A 23,530-nucleotide genomic window follows, 5' to 3' on the forward strand; every position below is an offset into this window, starting at 1 on the left:
TTCTTTCTTTCTTTCTTTCTTTCTTTCTTTCTTTCTTTCTTTCTTTCCTTCTTTCTTTCTTTCTCTCTCTCTCTCTCTCTCTCTTTCTTTCTTTTTATATAATGGAAAGACCAGATGTGAAATTAAGAGAAAAACAGATTCTGAACTTCCCTCCTCCTTACCTTTTTAAAGGGAAAAATAGATCTCTTGAGGGCTTTCCAGGGTTTTTTCAAGATTTCATTCTCAATAACAACAAATTTCCTATTCTTTGGAATTCACTCACCAAATAAGCAATGCGCTATTAAAATCTACTCCACAGAGGCTCTGCCCCATGCACCCCCCATCACATATATATGTTCATACACATCCAGTGTCTCAAAGAGCTGACATACAAACCACTCAGAACATTTTTCATTAAAAAAAAAAAAAAATCTGTTTTAATTAGATGCTAAAAGGCAGCCCCAGCTCAGAAGCATGCAGGGAGGTGTACGAGCTCGCCGGAAATGACAGCTCTGGGTATCAGCCATAGTGAGGACTGCGTGGCGAGGCTTTCAGGAGTCCTGTCCTCGGGGAGGGCGCTGGCTTCAGGAATACATGGTCAGCTGCAGCCATTCCTGGAGGGACACTTGAACAAGGCCATCTGCATCTCTATCCAGGGATCTGAAGGCACGGAACATGCCATCCAGGCGGACCAGGCAGCTGATGAAATTGTTGAAATCCATGCTGCCATCCTCATCGGCATATCGGCGGATGATCATTTGGTAAAGTTGTTCATTTAGCTGGAAACCCGCTGCCTGCAGAGCCCCGAGCAGCTGAGAACTTCCCAGGGACCCAGACCGCTCCCTGTCATATTGCTTATAAACGCACTGCCACTTCTTGATGTTGTTCCAGAGGTACTTAAATTCTTCGAAGCCCAGCTTGCCAGTCGTGTCACTGTCCATCACAGACACAATGCTCCGGCAGGTGTCAAGGCTAAAGCCGTCAGTCTTCAGGTCCTTGTGCTTAGAAAGGACTTTGTTGAGAATATTCCTTAGGTCAGTGGCACCCACCTCCATGTCCGGTCCCGCCAGTTGGGCAAACTGTTGCCGAAACCGACGAACTTCCTCCCTTTCATTGGCCTCCACGTTGGTGAAATGCTGCTGAGTGGGAGGTGGTTCTGGGGTGTACTGAGCTCCTGCAGCCTCGCTGATGAAATTCACAATTCCTCCAACTATCCCTCCGATATTTCTTCCTCCCCCTCCTCCTCCTCTTCTCTGACCGCCTCCTCCAAGAAGGCCTCCAAGAGCCTCTCCAAGGCCTCGATCGGCCCCTTCCAATAAAGCCTTTGCAAGAAACATGCTTTTGGTTTAACAAGCAAGTGTAAAAGCTGTTGATGTCTTGGAGATGGTGTGGAGAGAGCTGAAATGGAGCCTCATTAGCTTACAGGTGGAAGAACTGGCTTTTCTGTACCTGCTTAACGGCACCACGCCCCACGGTCCCCTCCTCCTGAAAGCCTGACTTCCATTAGGTCCTAGCACCCGCCAGTTTTTAGAGGGCCTCAATAAAACATTCGTGAGTTATTGCGTGTATGACGAATTACAAGAAATAATATTTTAAAATGTAATATATTAAAATACACATTTCTGTACATCACCGATTTCTCAGCTCCTGAAAGATGACATGCATTTTCCTAACCGGAGAAGCTAAATGACTCAAAGATATCAAGAATTTCTTTTCTAAGGAATATTTATTGTTAGCGCAGAATGGGATTCCTGGGCATGGGGAGGATATTTCCCTAGTCCCTTTCCTTTAGCAAAGATTCCCTAAATCCAATGCTCTTAAGAAAAACTTGGAAGGGAGGGTTTTATGATGCAGGATCCCCAGGTCCCATCCTCAGAGATTCTGACACGACAGTCTGCTGTCGGGCTAAGGATCTACATTTTTTGGAATCATTTTTGGAGTGTAACAGACACATAGGAAACTGTACAAGTCCCAACTGGAGAGCTCAGAGAAGTTCACACACGGTACACACCTATATCCTAACAGCCAGATCAAGAGATAGAATATTCCCATACCCTAGAACCTCCTCCTGCTTTCTAGTTACTCTTCCCTCCCAAGGGTAACCATTATCTTGACATTGAATATCATCAGCTGAGTGCCACGCTGTAAATAAACGGAATCATACAGTATATACTTCTTTGTGTCTTGTTTTTAAAATTTGAATTAAAATTTCTAAAAACTGTGGTAAAATACACATAACCTGGGATTTAACCTCATAACAATTTTTAAGAGTTCAGTTCGGTGGCATTAGGTACATTCACATTATTTTGCAATCGCCACCACCGTCCACCCCCAGAAACTTTTTCGTCTTCCCAAACTGAAGCTCTGTCCCCGTTAAACAGTAATTCCCCATTCCCTCCTCCCGCTAGGCCCTGGCAACCTCCATTCCACTTTCTGTCTCTATGAATCTGACTGCTTGAGGGACCTCATATCCGTGAAATCGCATAGGATTTGTCCTTTTGTGATGGGCTTATTTCACCTAGGATAATGTGTTCAAGGTCCATCCATGTTATAGCAGGTGTTGGGATTTATTTCCTTTTTCAAAGCTAAATAATATTCCACTGTATGTATAAGAGACATTTGGTTTATCCACTTGTCCGTTGGTGGATGCTTAGGTTGCTTCTACCAGAACTGCCAGGTCATATAGTAATTTGGTTTTTATTTTTATTTATTTATCTATTTTTTAAAGATTTTATTTATTTATTTGACAGAGAGAGACACAGTGAGAGAGGGAACACAAGCAGGGGGAGTGGGAGAGGGAGAAGCAGGCCTCCTGTGAAGTAGGGAGCCCAAAGTGGGGCTTGATCCCAGGACCCTGGGACCATGACCTGAGCCGAAGGCAGACGCTCAATGACTGAGCCTCCCAGGTGCCCCAGTAATTTGGTTTTTAATTTTTTGAAGAACCACCATACTGTTTTCCACAGTAGATATACTATTTTATATTTCTACCAACAGTGCACAGGGGTTCCAATTTCTCTATAGCATGGCCAACACTCCCTCCCTCCCTCCCTCCCTCCCTCCCTCCCTCCCTCCCTCCCTCCCTCCCTTCCTTCCTTCCTTCCTTCCTTCCTTCCCTCTCTCCCTCCCTTCCCTCCCTCCCCCCTCCCTTCCTTCCTTTTCTCTCTCCCTCCCTCCCTCCCTCTCTCTCCCTCCCTGACAGTGACCATCCTAATGGGTATGATGTGGTAATATCTCATTATGCCTACTTCATAATGATTCAATCTCATTTGTTAGGTATCAGAACTTGGATTCAGTATTTAGGAGACAAAGGTGAATACATCAGGATTGCTGTGCTCAAGGATTGAGAACACCCATCGAAAATTAGTTGTAATTATAACCTGATGTCTATATTCACATTTCTATTTTTTTTTTTTAAGATTTTATCCATCCACTTGTCAGAGAGAAAGAGAAAGAGCACAAGCAGGGGGAGCAGGCAGAGGGAGAGGCGGGCTCCCCCAGGGAGCCTGACATGAGACTTGATCCCAGGACCCTGGGATCATGACCTGAGCTGAAGGCAGACGCTTAACCGACTGAGCCACCCAGGCGTCTCTCACATTTCTACTATTAATACTAAACTATTACATTTGTGTATAGTATTCTTTGGCATTTAAGTTTCATAGAAGTCCTCTGAAAGACAAAGTATGTGTGATAAGGAAAGAAAAACTCAGGGAAGGTAAGCTACTGAGGAAAGGTAGTATGCTATATCATCAAGCACTGTGGGTGCCCAAAAGGGGAGCGATGAATTCTGCCAAGGAGAACATTGACCTACATAAGAGATAATGTGCAGGCCTGACTACAGGCCAAGCCAGAGTCCTCCGAACAGACAAGGGACGTGAAGGGACAGCACAGTAAAAATACAGAGGCGCTAAAGGATGTGTGGTCTTTAAGAGACAGCCCAATGTGATGATGGGCCATTGCTGGGCATGACAGCAGAGAAAGGCAGATCGGCAGAACAGACTCAGACTGGAAGGGGCTTTGAACTGCCACATGACGATCGGTCTGTCAGTGGGACTACCCAGGCTCAAATATGAAGTCAAAAGGAGATGAAATGTGAAATTATGTTGTACAATTTCCAGAACTGAACGACTGTTCTAGCTATTGTTTGGGAGAGAGCAGAAGCTGGGGACACTGCTCTGTTCAGGGCATGGGAGCAACGTCTCCTTCTGCCACGCCCAGGGGTTTGTGTAAAACTTTCCAACCACTGGTTTTATGACACAATGACTCCAATAACTAGTCTCCTGGGCACAATGAAATGGCCTCTGTGAACACCAAAGGCCAAACGTCTTCCTTCACCACACAGAAGAAAGCGCCACAAAAGGACTGTCTTCCTTTAAGGGGATCACAGGGCCATCTGGCCTCAGACAGATGTAAACCCATTCATATGAGCTTCTCTCAGAGGAAATTACATGGGCTTTGTTTTTATAATATTGCAAATTAACTTGATAGCAACCACCACCACATAAAACACGCCTCCTCATGCCCAGCTGAAGTGGTTTTCCCTGAGGTTTAAATCCAATTCCTCTCATTTATTTTCTATGAAGATGGAGGGCATTTGGCTAACAGTTTCTCATAAGCCATCCTAGAATAAAAGACTCTTATTAGATTAGCAAGCCTTTTCTTCTCTGGACTATTGAATCCCCCGAGGCTATTTATTAGAACATTAATAGCAACTTTGGTTGCCATCTGGGGGAACTCTACTGTCCGGATCGGGAGGGAAAAAGAGTAGGGGAAGAGGACACATCTGATGGAAAATTTAGCCTCCATTCGAGGGGGAAAAGTTACTGAATTTAAAAAAGTAAACAGAGAAACATGAATGTTATTAGCCACATTATTCATAATGGCCTCAGTAGAAACAACCCGACCGTCCACCAGCTGGTGAATAAACAAAATGCAATGTGCCCATATAATGGAGTACCTTTTGGCAAGCAAAGAGGACAAATTACTGATACATGCTCCAGCATGGATGAACTGCAAAAACATTATGAGAAGTTGACAGAAGCCAGACACACGAGACCATCTACTGTATGATTCCGTTACATGAAACGTCCAGAAAAGGCAAATCCACAGAGACAGAAAGTCTTTCTTCTAGACCCGGTCTAGAATCACACCAAAGGACTTAGAACTGTCGTGGTTGCCTAGGGCTGGGAGATAGCTGGTGACGGGAACTAACACTCGATGCCACCAGGAGACTCAGTGGGGTAATGGAAATGTTCTCAAGCTGATTTATGGGGATGGTTGCACAACCTGGCAAATTTACTCAAAAAATCATTGAATCATAGGCTTGAAATGGGTGAGCAATAGGATATGTAAAAAATGCCCTAAGAACCCATATATATGTATAAAGTAAATCTATAAAGAAGCCCATATACATATATGGTCAACAGTGACAGTTTGAAGTAAAAAGGATACTGACGAGCTGTTCTAGTCTCAGTCCTGCAACTAACCAGCTGTGTAGCCTTGAGCACGTCACTTCTCTCAGGCTGGCCACCTTCTGCAAAATGAGGAAGGTGGGCAGTTGGACGCGAAAGGTCCTGTTAGCTCTAGAATTCGGGGAGTCTAGATCCTCACATGCTCTGAAATGGTAACAGCAGCATCATTCTTGCCTTACGTTTCTTTTCCTTCTCAGGCCCAAGTGTTTTCATGCTATATGTTGATTTAATTTAACCTTCCTTTTTCTTGGGTCTGGTTCCACCACTTTTAAGGACATATTTACCCTTATCACTGCTTTGACATATTGTCTGGTTTTCACAAGTATTCCTGGTGGCACCCTATGCTCCTCCAAACAGAATGCCAAGGTGGGGGTGCTAAACCCAGAAGGACATACAGCTCCCACTTGTAGCAAAGCCTTTCTGTCAAGGGGGGCTTTCACCCAACTGCGCCATGATCTGGACCAGACCTTCCTAATTTATTGATGAGGATGTCATGTTGGATGAAATCAAAAGCCTTTCTAGAGCCCATATAGATAATATCTATTTCTTCTTCTTTATCATCTTGGACCGTCACTCTGTCATAGGAGGAAATTAAATTGTCTGACACAATTTGCTCTTTACAAAGCTCTGTTCCTTACTTCCTTATGCTCACGGAGGAGGCCAGTGATTGCTCACTTGTGCTTATAAAAAAAAAAAAAAAGTTAAGCTTTAACTCATGCAGCCTCCTTTCTGTCCCTTCTAAGCATCTCCTAGGTATACCTGCATGGAGGAGCCAAAAACAAAGCGTATAATTCTCACCCTTAAGTGGAGATTTCTAATGTAACAACACTCGGAGAGAGAAAATACTGTAATGTATTGAATGGAGGAGCTAAGCCAGCCTGAGACATGGACAGGGAAATGGTCAGACACATAGGACCACCAAACATTTAGGACAACTTGTATGACTGCATAGAGTGAAGGTTATAGCCTTTTTCTGTTAATTGCCTCATATAAGTTCTGGATAGATTTCACATAACAAATCCTGATTAACTGAGATTGCCATCAACAGTTCTTTTCACATGAACTACGAAATACAATATTACAAATCAAACCTGAACTGGAAATTTCAAGGATAGAAGACTTCACTATTGGTTAGTGTTCACCTCTGCCACTGTAGACAGAAAGCTGGTTTAAGGACTGACAGATGGACTGCAGTCAGTCCTTAGAGTGACCCCTGTTAATCTGTAGGATACCCCACATCTGATTCAAAAGCGATCCTCTGAATCTTTATTCTTGTCTGCTCTGTCTGCCTCTTGCTGATGCCCTGCCTCAGTCCTACTAGTGATACACTATTTGTCTTTACAAATGAGAGAGACTGGTTTCTAACTCCTCAGCTATATATAGTTTAGCACGAGCTCATTGCCTTTTTTTATCAATAACATTGCAAAACAGACCATCACCTGATAAAATTTAGATAGGTGGTTATTCTTTCCATTATGTAAAATAATTTTGAAAACTGTCATGATTTTCCCCCTTTCAGCCTTCCAACGGGTACTTAGTTCTTCTGGCATTTACCACATCCTTTGTTTAACTATTAGGCAGGAAAAGTGTGTGTGTACTTTAGCACTTTGACAATCCAGCATTTTCGGCTATTGTAAACTTCTGTAGATCTTTTATTACTGTTTCACATTATGTGGAATGAATGCGTCTCTTTATCCTGAGTTCTTTCCTGTCTGCCTGGTTCTTGGTATTCGTTCCAGCTTTAAATCCTGAGTGCCAACAATAACAAGCATCTTTGCTTGCCCCTTCCTGTTGGAGAAGGTAGGGTGCTAGAGCGTGCAGATTTTCTGCTCATGCTGAGAGTCGGGACAGGGCACTTTCATGGCTTAGGTGACTGCGGGTAAACAGAGAAATCTTTCTGCATGGGATAAGATGAACTTTTGTCTTTGGTTGTACAAGCTGCCCTGAAAGTTTGGGACCAATCGTGCTGCGAAGTAAAAAATATTTACTATCTGGCTCTTTACAGAAAAAGTCTGCTGACTCCTGAAATATGGCTTGGCCACCAGTGCATATGCGTACTGTGGTGGGGATGGGCGTTGATGAAATATTAAGCTGAGTCTATCAGGAGATGCATTTAGAAGTGATGGGACTTGCCACCAGTAAGGGGTAAGAGGCAGAAAACGTGGTGCCTAGTCCAGCCAGCAACAGGAGTGAGCTGCGTCCTGAAGTATTCGAGGACTCTGTCTTAGAGGTACATCAGAGACTGCTGGTGGGGCAGCATGCGGCTCTGCTCAGGAACATGGTGCTGAGCAAGGGCACAATGAATAGGCGTGCTGTTTACGGACATTCTGAGACATGGTTAGAACTGTAAAAATGACTGTGTTATAATGACTTTGGTTTAGCCAGCGTTGTTTCTTAATCCCATTAAGGATACTTCAATCCCTTCTGGAGTGCTGGCAAAAAGTCTAGTATTTAAAACTGAATTAATGAATATAAAAAATGTCGAGACACCACTGTTTTAAACTATTGTCTCAGCCTTCAACTCTGACTTGTCTGGACATCCGACCAATCCAAATTCGTCCGACGCGGAGAGTTCAGGATACATTCGTAAAAAATAAAGAAGCTAAATTCAATGCAAAGATGAAAAAGTTCCTTTTTCTTTTTCAGAGAGATAAGACCTCTCCAAAGAAATGATCCTAAACTAGTGAACTACGCCATGTTTTGGATGGTGGACGCCATGTTTCTGTCAGACCTTACTTGTCACTAGATCCGCTGAGAGTCTGAAGGGACATGTCAGGTTGTCAGCAGAAGCTGAGGAGACAGTGTATTTTTTAGGGACAAACTGAGCCAAGACCATTACGAAGTCTTTATAGACCAGCCAAGAATGTACATGGGAAGAAAGAGTAAGGGAATGTGGAGAGATCTTCAGGTGTTTTCCCCATCCCCCAAATCCCGACACAGCCTCATTAGACTTGGGGGAAGACAGAGAGGCTGAGGACAACTGTCTGCGCTGCAAAAATTTACAGCTGCTGGAAGAGCCACAGGAACACCCCGCCCTTTCTCGTTCTCACCCTTCCTCCCCGACCCCTCATTAAGCATTGAGTTCAGCAAGATAAGCTACTCGGAGAGAAACAAACTGTGGCATTACTGAACTTCTTGTGTTTCCCATGGAACATTCCCCAGCTAAATGACTTAAAGAGACTGAGAAAACAAGCCTAGCCTGGGAGTTAAGTGGGTATGTGCCCGGGGCGTGGCAACAATTGCATAATTCGCCTTCTCAAAACAAAGCAAATCTTCACAGGCGCAGACATGCAGATACGTTGGAGACGAAAAAGGACAGAAAGACAGACAAAGACAGAAGGAGGAAAGAGGGAAAAAGAAAGGAAGGAGAAAGGAAAGAAGGAGAGAAAGGAAGGTCCTATGCGTTAGTCCCTAATTCTCCGGGCTATTTTCTCTACCTTCCAGTATGTTGGGGATCAAAAGAAAAGTGCTGGAAAGACCATCTCATGGTCCCAAGTGAAAGCCAAGTCACACTCCACAAAGAAGTGACAAACACTCATGGTTGTAAGTGATGTGTGAGCCAGTGGAAGCCATCCATGCGGAAATGTGATTGGCCAACTTGGCTGCCGAGGCTCGCTGTATCCTCTAGTTCAGAGTGAGTCAACCCGGCTAACTGGGGGTGATTTTAATCCTTGTACTCTCCCTTCCCCGCTTCCAAATCTTCCCATCCTTAAGAGTGCCAGAGAAACGACGGGGGTCATCAGTCACCAACAGACAGAATGGGTGTCCTAACATTCCTGGAATTGCTAGCGATGACACTTTGACACCTGAAAAGGGAGGGCAACCTCCATAGATAGTATTTCTAATGTTGATGGAAAATCCTGATGAGCCCAAAGTCTAAGATGCTCTAAGTTTCCTCCTCGGTTCCTGTTTCATGTCCCATTTCCCCCACCTCCTGTCCTTATTTGTCTATCCCTGCCATATTCCTTCCTGTCACCAAGTTCGTATTTATAGAATCTTCATTTAAAATTACTTGCCTGGCTTCTAGAGCCAAGAAGGGAAGATGCGACAGCATAAAGCTCACAGAGAGACTGGTAGTAGTACAAGTAAGAAGTGCTTCTATTTTCCCAACTTGTGTGGTTATAGCCAATAATTTACTTCTTTCTCCTAAATCTTCATTACACTTTCTAGTAGTACGACTGCAGTGGTACATGATTATTTCATGGACAAGGGAAGATGATCTGCGTGCTGCAAGCCAGCCAAGGACAGGGGACTGGGCACTACAGAGAGAAGAAGATGGCTTCCCTTCATCAGGTGGCAGGATGGTTCATCTTAGAGGTCACAGAATGAGTCATTAGGATCGTGAGTGTGCTCTGGGTAAGGAGAAAAAGAAGCCCTGCCCTGGTTTCTGTCATCAAGCTGTAATTTCTTTGCAAAATATCTTTTCCCAGCGGTCCATAGAGAACCGGGACTTCTGGAGCCAGCCGGGATGGAAAAAGCCCAGCCCATCTCTCCTTCCGATTACAATTAAAAACGCTAATCAAAATACAAAAGGCAACCACCTCTGGACAAAATGCCGAAGCAGGAGGATTGGTGAAGAGAGCCAAAACTAAAGAACAATCAGTAAGGCAGGATAATCACGGAGGACCTGAGGCAATAGGACACCATCACTGAACTGTTGAAAGGGAAGAACTCTCAAGTCAATTCTATTCACAACAAATATATCCTTTAGGAATGAATGCAAAATAAAGTCACTCTCAGATAAGACAATAACAAGATCACAATCCTAAGTCTGTACCCCAGTGAAACGAAAGCCTAGATTTACACAAAAATCTATACAGGAATATTCATAGTTTGTATTCGTCGTTGCCCCAAATTGGAAACAAACCAAAATGCTCCTCAGCTAGAGACTGGATACACCAAGAATGGGGTGTCCATACAATGGAATGCCACTCAGCAAGAAAAGGGAACACATTATTGATACGTGCAACAACATGGCCGAATCTCAGATGCATTATGCCAAGTGAAAGAAGCCAAACTCAGAAAGATATACACTATCTGATTTCATTCATATGGCATCTAGAAAAGGCAAAGCTAGAGAGGGAGTGACTGCTGGGGGTTAAGGGTAGGGCAAGGAGTTGACTACAAAGGGATGGCTACACGGGATGCTTTTTTGCAACTGTTTTGTATCTTGAATGGAGTGGTATTTACATGCTTCAGTGCATTTATGAACACTCGTAAAACTGTCACCGAAAGAGTAAACTTTACTGTCAATTTTATATGTAAAAAAACCCCACCACATTAAAAATCAAGAACTTGAAATCTTGATACATTTTTCCTAAGGAAACTTTCTGGCAGTTCAGTTATCTGCCTGTACTTACATATTCATAAACGGCGAACAGTCAAGCTTTAATTGAAACCTTGTCATAAAAGGTTACTTGAAAATAAAATCTACTTGGTCCTCACATATTTTGGGGGAAGTCCAGAAGCCTTCAGGATAGAATAGTACCACCCCTGTCATCAATGAATGAATTTTGACATAAAGATTTAAGTTCTTGCCAGTTACAGAAGCCTTTCCAATTCTATATAACAAACATGGTTTTATGGTTGCAATATTTATTTCTGACCTGGTGTTTAAAATAACTAGATAACATCATAATTATTGCAACACACACACACACACACACAATTATATTACTACTACTACTACTACAGGGGAAAAACCAGATCATGAAATTAAACCTGGGCTCGGTCTTGCTTCCGCTAATAGTCACCTGCCAACTCTTCTAATGCCATACTGATTTATGCTCCGTGGAGACCAGCAGAGTAAAGATGTTCGCGTGCTAGAGATGACGTTTTAACGTACCCTGTCAAAGAGTGCGAAGAGTTGTCTCAGGACATCTGAAACAGGAAGCTTCAAATACTCCGCAAATTCTTCAATTCCGATTCTCCCTCCTTTTGAAGAGCTTGCAATTATTGCGTATTCATCCAACTGCTTACGAATACCATCCCAGTCTAACCTAAACAAAGAAACATAAATACGTGTTGTCAGCCCTTCACAATCCACATGGACATTTTGTGAGCGGTGTTTTATTCATTTGTCTGAGGGAACAATATTTTAAGTGTTACATCTGAAAATAAGAATAAAATGGGTATTTTAGAGTACTTATGGAATGTGTACACAGGCTTCTGACTTTTTTGAAGGATATTAATAAGACTGTAATTTTCCCAAATACCTGAGGAAGAGAAAAGTAACTGAGAAGAGGAGCAATGTGACAGAATAAGAAATGACTCATGAAAAGAAAATAAGGGGCGCCTGCGTGGCTCAGTCGTTAAGCATCTGCCTTCGGCTCAGGTCATGATCCCAGGGTCCTGGGATCGAGCCCCGCATCGGGCTCCCTGCTCGGTGGGGAGTCTGCTTCTCCCTCTCCTACCCCCCCACTTGTGTTCCCCCTCTGGCTCTCTCTCTCTCTGTCAAATAAATAAATAAAATCTTTAAAAAAAAAAGAAAAGAAGAAATCATATTTTAATCTAAATATCACTTAGTAAGTCAATAGTACTTACTGGGTTGTTAAAAAAAAATACGCAATTCTTGCTTTCAACAGAGTTTCCAGGCTGATGATGAACTCACATTGTACAAAATGTTGTGATAGGGAGATTCATTAGACAATACACACTTCCTCCAATATTAGTTATGAAACATTAAAACACCAAAACACCAGAAAATGTACCATAGCCCGCATCACATCCTGTCTTTGTCTTGTCCAATTAAACAGGTGACCTAACACATACTGCTTTCTTCTGTATCCAATTTCAGTAACTATCTAAACTTTTCAAATTTATATGAATATTGTGAATGTAATATTAAAACATGTTTGTTACTTAGAAGATATGAATCATATTTGCACTATCAGTTATCAAAATATTACCTTCAAATATTGACCTTTAGTACATAACTAGTTCTGCAGCTCTCTCCTTGGGAGGATGCCAAAGCCTACTGAATCAATATATTCTGCAAATCCCCTATGGGGCTGAAAACAGAATGAACGGTAATAAGAAGGGAATCGGGGGTGATACCTTTCACAGCAGATGGTTCTAAGGGGTTGTTCATAAAAGCACAAAGGGGGGGGTTTGCCCTAAAAAAATTATGTACCCTAAAGAGAAAGGAGATCTAGGGTAAGTATTTAAAATTCAGTGGTAGTCAGAATTGCTTCTCTACACGTCAATTCAGATTTCACACGAGAAGGTCTGACCCCCACATGGCAGTACCATCTAATTATGTCATCTTTCTAGCAAGAGGGCAGCAGGACAGACCGACTGCTCTGAGACACTTCGGAGAGAGGCAGATCTGTGCTGCCCCACATTGACTATTTCTCGGGCTCCTCCTGTGATCAATACGCATACTTCCAAGTTAACCATTCTTGAAAAAACACAACTAGGTGAACTAAATAGGAGATGCATTCACAGCCCTGGCCTCCTTAATAAACACCATGTGGGTTCTAGAGCTGGGCATTAATGAAACCAGAGAAAAGAAACATATAAGATGTGAGATCTCTGGGGGACACCCTTATGAAAGTGTAGCAATTATTTTTAAATTTTTTATTGTTATGTTAATCACCATACATTACATCATTCATTTTTGATGTAGTGTTCCATGATTCATTGTTTGCATATAACACCCAGTGCTCCATGCAGAATGTGCCCTCCTCAATACCCATCACCAGGCTAACCCATCCTCCCACCCCCCTCCCCTCTAGAACCCTCAGTTTGTTTTTCAGAGTCCATCGTCTCTCATGGTTCATGTTCCCCTCCGATGAGAAAGTGTAGCAATTTAAAAATATACTTACTTCAATTTCCGGCTAATTTTGGTAAATTCCACCAACCCAGCTTCCATAGGCAATGTTAGCTGTCCTGCTGAAATCATTAATCTGCAGTCTTCATAGGTATGATCTGTTATGGGGATTCCCAAAGCTCTAAAAGGCATTTAAAAGCAACCAAATTCAATTTTTTTTTTCTTTAAAGGTAATGATTTTTTTCATCAGCCCTGAACTGGTCAACAAACAACAGTAAATGGGAAAGTATTTACTACATTTCAAACCAGTAGCTTTGGCTTATTATTGCCAAAGAGACATATTTCTCTTCTGCACGGACTTCCTGTGGCCGAATCTGCATGCTTCGGTCAGCTGGTCATTTTGTTTGGTGTTTTAACTGTGACCATGATCCTAGCAGACTTCAGTATCCGGGGAAAGCAAGAAGCCTTGAGTTTCATCCCAGTGGAGCGTCTTACCAGCGGTGGACCTTTTGGCTCTTAACCTAAGCTTCACTTTTGTCATCTGTACACAGGAATAATTACCTACTGCACAGCGTTCTTTATTGTGAAGATAAACTAAAAAGGCCCGTGAAGTGCCATTTACACAGATAAATGGCCTCTGTATATAGTGTAAGGGGACAATCTAGCCAAATCGCTTGCCATCTGCATTTTTCATCTCTCAAAACTAGACATCACTTCTTGCTACCTAACAGTCTTCTGAAAATACGAAAGAGAATGGAGAATGAGCTCATTATTTCTTCCAAACCTAAACGTCCTCCATCCTCAAAGGAGCGCATGACCCCTACGAGATCCCACCTGCTCAGAGGTCTAATAACGGACTAGAGCTGAAAAAAATAGATATTAATAACAACTTCAAAAGACACTGAGTGCTGAGAAAAAAGCCTGTGCGGTACATAAAATAATTTCTTGAAGGTTCCTCTTCACAAAACTTTTATTCACAGTTATTCAGTGAGAATCATAAAGTTCTGTCTTCAACTGTATTTGATTTTGTTGAATCACTGCTAAGAACATTACATTTTCAACAGATGCAATAAGAATAAAATATTTTTTCTATCTACAACTAGGCTGTTTTTGATTAATAAATACTTTGGTGTAAGAGTATTTTTATTTGGGAAAATAAAAATTTTAAATATTTCAGGAATTTATAATTTATAATTCTAGACAGTAGAGATGCCTGTTAAGAGCTTGGGCTTGGGTCACAGGAAATGTGGATTTGAGTCCCAGCCCAGACCCTCACTATCTGCTATGATCTTGGGCAAACCATCTCTCTCTCTGAATCTCACTTTCCTGGCTTCGCTCCAAGAATTGCTATGAGGATTATGTTAGATAACCCGAGTAAATGGGAAAATCAAGTACATGTAAGTACACATAGTAGACACTTTTTTGAGCATTTGAACACTTATGCTGTTGTGAAAATAAAGTTATTCTGCTGTGAAATATGAATCTAAGTATATATAATCTTGCTTATAATACCAAAAGCAGCTATGAAGCTAGATTCAGATTTCTCATTTGAATTTTTACTAGGAATACATATTGCTGGCCTATCAATGCCAAGCTTACTACGGGAATGACAGAGGGGGTGGTGCCTGGCGTGGGGTGCACACTGGGAAGGCTCTAGGGCTGCCTGGGTGGTAGGACAGTATCACAAACATTTGTTCATTATAGGACGAGAGGTGATTTATCTAATCAGAGTCATGGCCAGTTAAAACTCCTTTAAGAGCAGGAAAATATTTGCTTTATGTTTACAATTTACAAATCTTAAATTTCTAGCCATCCCTTAATGGGGGTGACTTCCCCCCTTTTCTGTGCATCTATTGCCTTCCCTTGCAAACTTTCTCCTTTGTGTGGCTATAATCATTAATGCCTTTGAATCAGCTGACATTGGCAGCTCCGTGGAGGCTGGGGTATGAAAGGCGAGCCCCGAATGGCCCAGACACAAGGCTCTGTGTCAGTGACAGACCAGCTGAGGAGAACCTACCCTCTGGAAGTCATGGGTTGGTCTCTTCTGCTTACTGAAGCCTCCCTGCTCTGCTTCCGGCAAAACCCCATTTCTATTAGTTTGGGGCTGCATCTGGGGAAAATATTTATGGATTGTCTTACTGACCACCTTCCCAGGCACATTATTTTACTTACCAAAATGAGTTAGGGAATGAGGCCCTAAGGATGAAACCAAACAAAATAAAACAAAACACCCAAATCCTAAAACTATGCGACATGCCGTTGACCCATCATTTAAAAACTATTTACTGATTGGGATCACATACAGACACTTACTCTGCCATCAAATTCCGGACTCTACCAGCAAAAAGGACAGGGTCGCCTTTTTCTTCATCATTTGGTTTCTGAACAGGCATAAACTGAAAGACAGACATACCTTTCCATCACAACTGTTGGGCCTAAGACGTTACATGTTACATATATTAATTTATAACCTATCTATCATTATATTAAATCCCCCACCGCCTTTCCAGAACAAAGGTTATATGCTATCGTGGAAAGAACACTGCTTGGACTCAGGGGATCTGCAGCCAAGCCCTGGGTCTTTCTGTGTGTTCACGAGGATGTCCCTAAAGTTTTCTTCACTGCAGCCTGGACTCTGACAAGAGGGCAATGATCACCCACTTCCCTGGTTGTGATGAGGATGAACTGAGCCAGGGCCTGGAATTCTGGAAGTTGTAAAGCTGGAGGTATGAAGATCTTCTCCTCCACGCTGCATTTCCTACTGCTTCCAGCACTTTGTGTGAAAATGTTAGTATTGGTAGTAGCTTATCTCTTATGGTTTATCTTCTCTACCCACTCTTGTGTCAGCTGTATTTTATCATTTGTTCAAATGTCACGTTTTGTTATTTCTTCTTTCTTTTTTTTTATTTTAAAGATTTTATTTTATTTATTTGAGACAGAGAGAATGAGAGACAGAGAGCGTGAGAGGGAAGAGGGCAGAGGGAGAAGCAAACTCCCCGCCGAGCAGGGAGCCCGATGTGGGACTCGATCCTGGGACTCCAGGATCATGACCTGAGCCGAAGGCAGTCGCTTAACCAACTGAGCCACCCAGGCGCCCTCTTCTGCTTTCTTCTAACCCTTAGTATTGGCTGTCTAGCTTTTGCCGAACACTGTTGTTTTGCTTTATCATCTTAAATTTTATTTTATTTTTCTCTACTTGGTATTCAGTGGTGCCTTGTTTTATTTACAGTTTTCGAACATTAATGAGATTTTGGTGCTATATTTAAGTCATTACATCGTTTTTGAGCACCTACCATATCCCACGCAAGATTAATAGGACTCTTCCTGCCCCAAAAAAGATTCATATTTTAATAGGATAGACCAACACAGCATGTGCTAAGTGTCATTACCCTAAATGACAGGGCTTAAAAGCTTCATTAAGTTAGTTTAGAGTTATACAGGTCACATGGCCAGGACTCAGCCCAAGTTCTGTCAGATCCTAAAACCCTTGTTTTCCCCACTAAACCATCCTTCCTGGAGTATGAGAGCGAGGGATAAGAAATTATTAATCTGGCCAGGGGGGCAGGGAAAAGCAGCCAAAGAGGCTTTACAGAAGAGCTAATACTTGATCTTGGCTTTTTGAGGATAAACATGATCTCACCAATAGCTACTATTCATTGAATTCTAACTACGAACCAGGCACCATGCTAGGTGCTTTATATGCATTATTTCATTTCGCCAATCCTCCCGATTTTTGTCATTAGGATTGGGGTTCACAAAGATTAAATGACTTGCTCAAGTTTTCATGGCCCACTTACATTCAACAAATATTGCTTAGGTACCTACTGGAGGCCAAGCATAGCACGAAACCCTGAAGACATGACAAGGAAACCCCTGCCGTCAAGGGGCCCTCCATGCAGTGGGGTAAAAATTATGACAGATGAGTCAAGTCCACCAATAAGAGCTGCCATCCATTAGGCACCTACTGTGTGCTGGGTACTTTATAAGGTGAACTCTCAACAATTCCTCGAGGCCAGCTCTACCATTTCCATTTGGTGGGTGGAGAAAGGAGCTTGAAGAGGCTAAACAATATAGCCAAGGCCACACCCCAGTGGCAGGACCACAGTTTGAAAGAAAAAGAAAGATTTGTACAAATAACACCACTTTTGGACTCACGTGGACCTCTTTTCAAATCTCGTTAATCCCGTTAAATCGCCTTTGGGCAAGGGCAATTTGGAGATGAAGTTTGAGCAAGGGAGTGTGGTGCCCAAGTCCAAGGTTTTGAGCAGAAACATCGGTGGTAGGGAATGGCTGAGCCAAAGAGGAAAAGGCTAAGAGCAGGGAGAAGCCCGGGAGGTTAGTGCAATCACTCTGTGAGAGAAGGTAAGACAGCAAAGAGAGGGAGTGAGGGCGCAGAGGACAGCATGGATGCAAATGGCATTTTAGGATAACATGGACACGAATCATGGGAGAGCGCACTGTGTGACCCGCACCGTCATTAACCTTCTCTCCCAGGGGAGCAGGGGCAGGCTGCAGAAAGAACACTCGGCCTGGTTGGGGCCTAGGCTCTGCCGTGAGATCCTGAAAAAGTTATTCAGCCCTGATGGGGTCAGGTCTGAATCAGGTCTGAATCACTGAGGTCACTCTTGTCGAATGAAAAAGTTCGGCTCAATGATCTCAAACGCCCTCTCCAACTGGAATTTTACGTCTAGCTTTCCACATAGTATCAAGTTATTCTTCAAGATGGAAAAATAAACTAAGCCACCAGAGGTCCCCACATCACTTATCTATCAAGAGCAACAACGGATCTTTGCAAATAAATATTTCTCAAAATTCCCTCCAACCTGTTCTAGATTTTCATCCTTATATTTGCTTCGTATGAAATCCAAGGAAGAAAACTCCATGTTAAAATCAATGTTCGTAAAGTCCCTAACAAAATAAAACGATAAAGTTTTAAATTGCCATACAATTCTTCATTTTTTTAAAAAAGCCACATGATCGTTTGTAACAACACTTAATTTGTAGGTTATAAAAGCACATCCAGAAAACCCTGAAAAATAAATTGCTGCTACACTGTTAACCAAACATAATACAATGAACTGTGGGTTTAATTCCTTTTAGTGCAGGTAATATTTTCCATAAAATGATTTTTAATAACTCTCATATGGGCATGACATTTTATTCTCAATGAAGAAAATTCCACTGAGAGTACAAAATAATTAAAAGCCCAGATTTGACCCTCATGGGCCTTGGAGGCTCCCCATGCCTCCTGAGAAGCAATACAATGGAAATTCTCATAAAAACTCACGTCTCCTCGGGGTAGACCTTGCCCTCTTTATCACATTTCTATTTCATATGTGGTCATTCAAGGCTCACAGCAAAAGCACATCCTCTATTTGGGAAGGAAAATTGGCTGAAGACAGGGAAACACGATTGCCATTGTCTACGACTGTCCCCTAACACACAGCTAGTGACTTCAGGACCCCCAGTTTTCCTTTCCACCTTCCTCTTCTCTCATTATCCTGAGTATCCACACAGATGGCTCATCTGACATGTTGATCTCTTCATCTGGCCACAGAAGTTTTTACCTGTGCCTTGGCTTCGGTGCCAATAACAATGACAATGATGCTCATCTCCTCTGAGGAGTTCTTGTTTACTTCTCTAACCCGGTCCGTCACAGCTGTGAGAACCTGCTGGTCACTCTCAGGACATGCTCGTCTCTCTTCCTCCACTCCCTCCTGGCAACAGCTGGCTGCCTGTCTTCACAGGACTTCAGGAGTCAGACACATCCATGTGGACCTTCTGTCACCTAGAATCTCCCCCTTCTGCCACACCCATGGCGCCAACCCATGATCAGCTCTCCTGCTCCTGCCTTCCCATCCCTGTCCACTGAGGGATGCTAAAAGAAAGGTCCACAGTCTCATGGGTAGAATCTACTACAAATTCATGTTAAGTTCCACAGGGTCCTCATGGCTGCTTGAAAATTATGTTATTTTCCCAAGGTGACCATACTGCCTCCAGATACAAAAGTAGTTCTGTTTGTTTTGCTGAAGGTCTTCTTTTATCCTTTCAATCATGCAAGTGTGCCCCCAGACGGGATCTTAATCCTGAGTCTGTTTCCTTAATGTCTCTGTGCCAGGTGAGGATCAAGTGACTTAACCTGAATCTCACTGCTGCTTGGGGTATGCCTTTTGGACCTGCCGCCATCATATTTTAATGTTTCAGACATAGTCCATGCTTATCAGGTTGCGATTCACCTTTCCCCTCAATGGCACTTCACATTCAACTTTAGAAAGAAAACAGTGGAGGAGTTCAGGACATGCTACCCCATAATGTACCACTTCGGTACATTGATTATTTTGAGCTAAAGGCACTTGAAAAATGGCAAATGCAGGGAGAGGCTTTCTCTGAACTTCCCTTATGTGCCTAAAGTCAACTCCTCCAAAAGGAACTCAGTTGTCGGGCACCTGGGTGGCTCAGTCGGTTAAGCATCTGCCTTTGGCTCAGGTCATGATCCCAGGGTCCTGGGATCAAGTCCCACATTGGACTCCCTGCTCAGTGGGGAGTCTGCTTCTCCCTCTGCCTCTGCCTCTCCCCCAGCTTGTGCTCTCTCTCTCTCTCAACTAATAAATAAAATCTTAAAAAAAAAAAAAAAAAAAAGGAACTCAGTTGTCATAAATTCCCTCCTGGGGAGTTTCATCAAACAGGGAAGATGGACTCTTATCACAGGAGATGCGACTGGAGGTTGACATCACACCCAGACAAACTTTATCACGTGTTGTCATAGCTTCCGATCTATTCTTTCCAGGGCCCATTTGTTGTTCCTAAAGATCACGGACTTTCCCCTGAGTGGCCTACACCCTCCCTCTCCTTTCTCACCACTTTTTGGGGTATTCACTTTTTATTCCCTGTGATGCCCTTGTGCACATATTAAAAATCAATAAATCTGTATACCTTTTGTCCTATGAATTTGCCCCTGGTGAGATTATTTCACAGATCCAGCTATGGAACCTAGGTGGGTAGAGGGAAGGCTCTCCTTCCCCACAAAAGCCTATGTGCATTTCTCTAATTCTTTTCCACTGCTCCTGAGACAGGCTCCCAGTACCCTTGCCCTCCTCCCTTGACTGTGCTCTGGTCCTCTGCCTGCAGGCTCCACACCGTCCTGCCCCATATGAGGGGGCGGCTAACGATGTGTTTCCCATAGGAACACCCCCTTTGCCCTTCTGGTCCCACAGTGCCCCACCATCTCTTGGGCTGTAGGCTATGCACAAGATAAAGTCAGAATTCTTCAGCCTATTTTGAAGTCCATCCGCTATCCAGAGCCAATCCTTCACATGAACACTCGGGACCAGTAAAACTGCTTTATTCATTATTTCCTGACCACATCGAGCACATTCCTTTCTACTAAATAAATGCTTGTAAAAAAGGAGAAAGACTGATGAGTGATGATACTACCAACAGCCTTTTCTTTTTCCAAGGAACAGAAAAGGATTTTGATGAGTCAATCTCAACAGATGTGCAGTTCTGGTTTGTCCCAAGATTTTTCTGTGAAGGCTTCAAAAAGAGCAAATGTGAACGAAGGAAGGTATTTATGAACTAACATTTGCTGCCTTCTTCCCAAAAGAATGGAACAATTTAGACGGTAAGGGAAATACAAGTGCATGCTTACTGAACACCTACCGTGTGCTGCCACTTAAGTCACCTTATTAAATGCTAACCACCCTATAAAAGAGGTATTATTATCCCCATTTTCCCAGTAAGAACACAGGCTAGGGGAGGCTTAAGTCATTTACTCAAGCACATACAGATCAGGAGTAGCAGAAGTGGAATAAAACCCCAGCTAATACTCTTTTTAATAACACTCCATTTCTCGGGGCATGTGGGTGGCTCAGTCGATTAAGCATCCAACTCTTGATTTTGGCTCAGGGTCGTGAGATCGAGCCCGGCATCTGGCTCCACGCTCAGAGTGGAGTCTGCTTGAGTCTCCCTCTGCCCATCTCCCCCCACCCCGATCATGCACTCTTTCTGTCTAAAAAAATAAAAATAGATATAACACTCCATTTCTCTGCTACTACTTAGGAATTTCAGAATTCTACCAAGTTCTAGAAGAAATTAGTTTTGTTAGGACAAGTACATATATGGGTTTTTTTTGTGTGTGTGTGTTTATGTGATAGAGGTTTTCTAAAAGGCCCATTCATTTTAGATTCAAAACTATAAATCATTTGAGTGTGTCTGGATATTTAAGGAAACTATATAAATATATTTGAACCTTCCCTGAGTAATGAACCCTTTAGAGATTTAAAAAGTTGTTATCTAACTACAGGTATTGATCATAACACTCATTATTACAATCCTTTCTTAAACCGGAATTTTTTTTTAATGAAAAACAGTCCCTTTTGGGGTGCCTGGGTGGCTCAGTCATTAAGTGTCTGCCTTCGGCTCAGGTCATGATCCCGGGGTCCTGGGACCAAGCCCCACATCGGGCTCCCTGCTCAGCGGGAAGCCTGCTTCTCCCTCTCCCACTCCCCCTGCTTGTGTTCCCTCTCTCTCTGTGTCTCTCTCTGTCAAATAAATAAATAAAATCTTAAAACAAAAAACAATCCCTTTCTACTACTTATAGCAATGGATTGCCCCCCATAAAGTATTGTAGGTCTAATGCTCTCCACTAGAAGCTCCTTTTAAGCTTTACAAAGGAATTTTACTAAAACAAAATATGTCTGTATGCCTACAGACAATCATGTGTCTGTATTATAATGGGTGGCTCTGTGGACAAATGGAGATATAGCCTATGAAGGAGGAAACAGACTGATGGTCACTGTGAATGCCCTGCTTTCATTCATAAACCAGTTGCTGCCCACATAATGCCTGATAGTCGAGCTTTGTGTGGATTCTCTCTCATGAGATACAACTAGCAGGCTGTTGATTTATGTCACATTTTGGGATGTTTCCTACTAGCGATCTTCTTCCTTATGCCCCTAAGCCATCTGCTTATAAAGGCATACTTGTGAAGTAGCTGGCCAATAAAAGTAACCACCAAAAGACACTTTAAACACACCCACTAGGCCACTGTGATCCAGAGAATAAATTTCAGTAGACCTTCTGTGAATATACATGGCCTCATTGTTCACGGATGCTGGAAGACCAATTACAGAGGGCACGCGGTTTGGAACTGATTATATTTTTAAGATTCACGAGTCAAGAAAATAATGACCTTTTCAAAAAAAAGTCTCTGTCGAGGAAACAGAGAGGGAGTGGGGAGAGGAGACAAGAAAAACACCCTTCAATATTACACTCCTTAGATTTTAGCTATCCAATGATTCTGGTAACAACGGAGTTGGAAAGTCATTATCAGTGAGGGATGACTTGTAAAAGATGAAAGAATAAGGCCTTCCACATCCTGGGATGTCCCGTGACTCACGAGGGCAGAGTGCCTAAAAGGACACCAAATGATCCACTCAAAGTTCATTTTAGAAACCACAAAACTAAGACCATAATCTTGAATGATATATCTTCAGTTAGGCTTGCCTAATTAATAGTTCTAAAACATATGTGAAAAAATAATAACTAGGATTTCCATCAGTTTTTTTTTTTTTTTAAAGTAGGCTCCACATCCAGTGTGGAGCCCAACGTGGGGCTTGAACTCATGACCTGAGCTGAGATCAAGAGTCAGAGGCTTAATCAAATGAGTCACCCAGGTGCCCCCGATTTCCAACAGTTTTAAAGAACATGGAGGTGGTAGTGGGCTGGGAGGGTGCTTCTGAGTAACTAAGTCACCTGACGTGGGTGCAGCCAAGTGCAGTGAGCCTTCCAGGTAAGCTACACATGTGACAGCTCAAGCCGGGCCTCCTTGGATGTGGTACAAAAGCCTGGATGCAATGCCCAGCTCTTGAGAGTCTTGAGCTGGGGTGTGGATATACCTAGCACCAGACAAGCAGTGGGATACAGTTTTCAGTTGCACCCAACCTGGGGGAATTAAAATATTCAAAAGTCATAAAGTAGTGAGGGGTGCCCTGAGTGAAAGGTAGCACCATAAATCTAAGAGAAATATAATTAAACTAAGAAGATGAAACTTGAAGGCCACACATCCCCATCCTCTTGCCATGGATGGCAATTCTAATACATTGAATCTCACCGATTCTGCTATTTTAGACAGGTTGGCAGCCATTTTGTTTGTGAAGTTATCAAAGGGTATATTCTTTGCCAGGAAATATTATCCAGACAGGTCTAAGAACTGGCGGGAGAAAACAAATATTGTAATCGGAAAGAGAGAAAGAAAGAAAGAAAGAAAAGAAAGAAAGAAAGAAAGAAAGAAAGAAAGAAAGAAAGAAAGAAA

At 42.7% G+C, this 23,530-nt stretch overlaps 2 protein-coding genes across 4 annotated transcripts in view; both read right to left on the bottom strand.

Moving 5' to 3' along the window:
• The window catches only part of LPCAT2 (lysophosphatidylcholine acyltransferase 2), a 66,253-nt gene that overhangs the window by 16,375 nt on the left and 26,348 nt on the right, over positions 1-23,530 (bottom strand). For all 3 annotated transcript variants that reach the window (XM_035025191.1, XM_035025190.1, XM_035025189.1), the window contains exons 9-11: positions 15,532-15,614; positions 13,274-13,399; positions 11,293-11,446 (exon numbers count right to left, since the gene is read on the bottom strand). In XM_035025191.1, the coding sequence (XP_034881082.1) occupies positions 11,293-11,446; positions 13,274-13,399; positions 15,532-15,614 (363 nt within the window). The remainder of the gene's footprint in view (positions 1-11,292; positions 11,447-13,273; positions 13,400-15,531; positions 15,615-23,530) is intronic.
• On the bottom strand, positions 401-5,770 carry CAPNS2 (calpain small subunit 2). The gene is made up of 2 exons (XM_035025193.1): positions 5,428-5,770; positions 401-1,873 (listed from the first exon to the last, which is right to left on the bottom strand). Exon 2 carries the CDS (start codon positions 1,314-1,316, stop codon positions 564-566), a length of 753 nt encoding a protein of 250 aa, XP_034881084.1. The 5' UTR covers positions 1,317-1,873; positions 5,428-5,770; the 3' UTR covers positions 401-563.

The sequence above is a fragment of the Mirounga leonina genome, unplaced genomic scaffold (genome assembly GCF_011800145.1).
Source record: "Mirounga leonina isolate KUSES-001 unplaced genomic scaffold, KU_Mleo_1.0 Mir_180, whole genome shotgun sequence".
Classification (NCBI taxonomy): domain Eukaryota; kingdom Metazoa; phylum Chordata; class Mammalia; order Carnivora; family Phocidae; genus Mirounga; species Mirounga leonina.

Bases quoted from the DNA above. Each gene is read 5' to 3' on its own strand.
- CAPNS2 (XM_035025193.1), bottom strand. From the start codon at position 1,316: ATGTTTCTTGCAAAGGCTTTATTGGAAGGGGCCGATCGAGGCCTTGGA.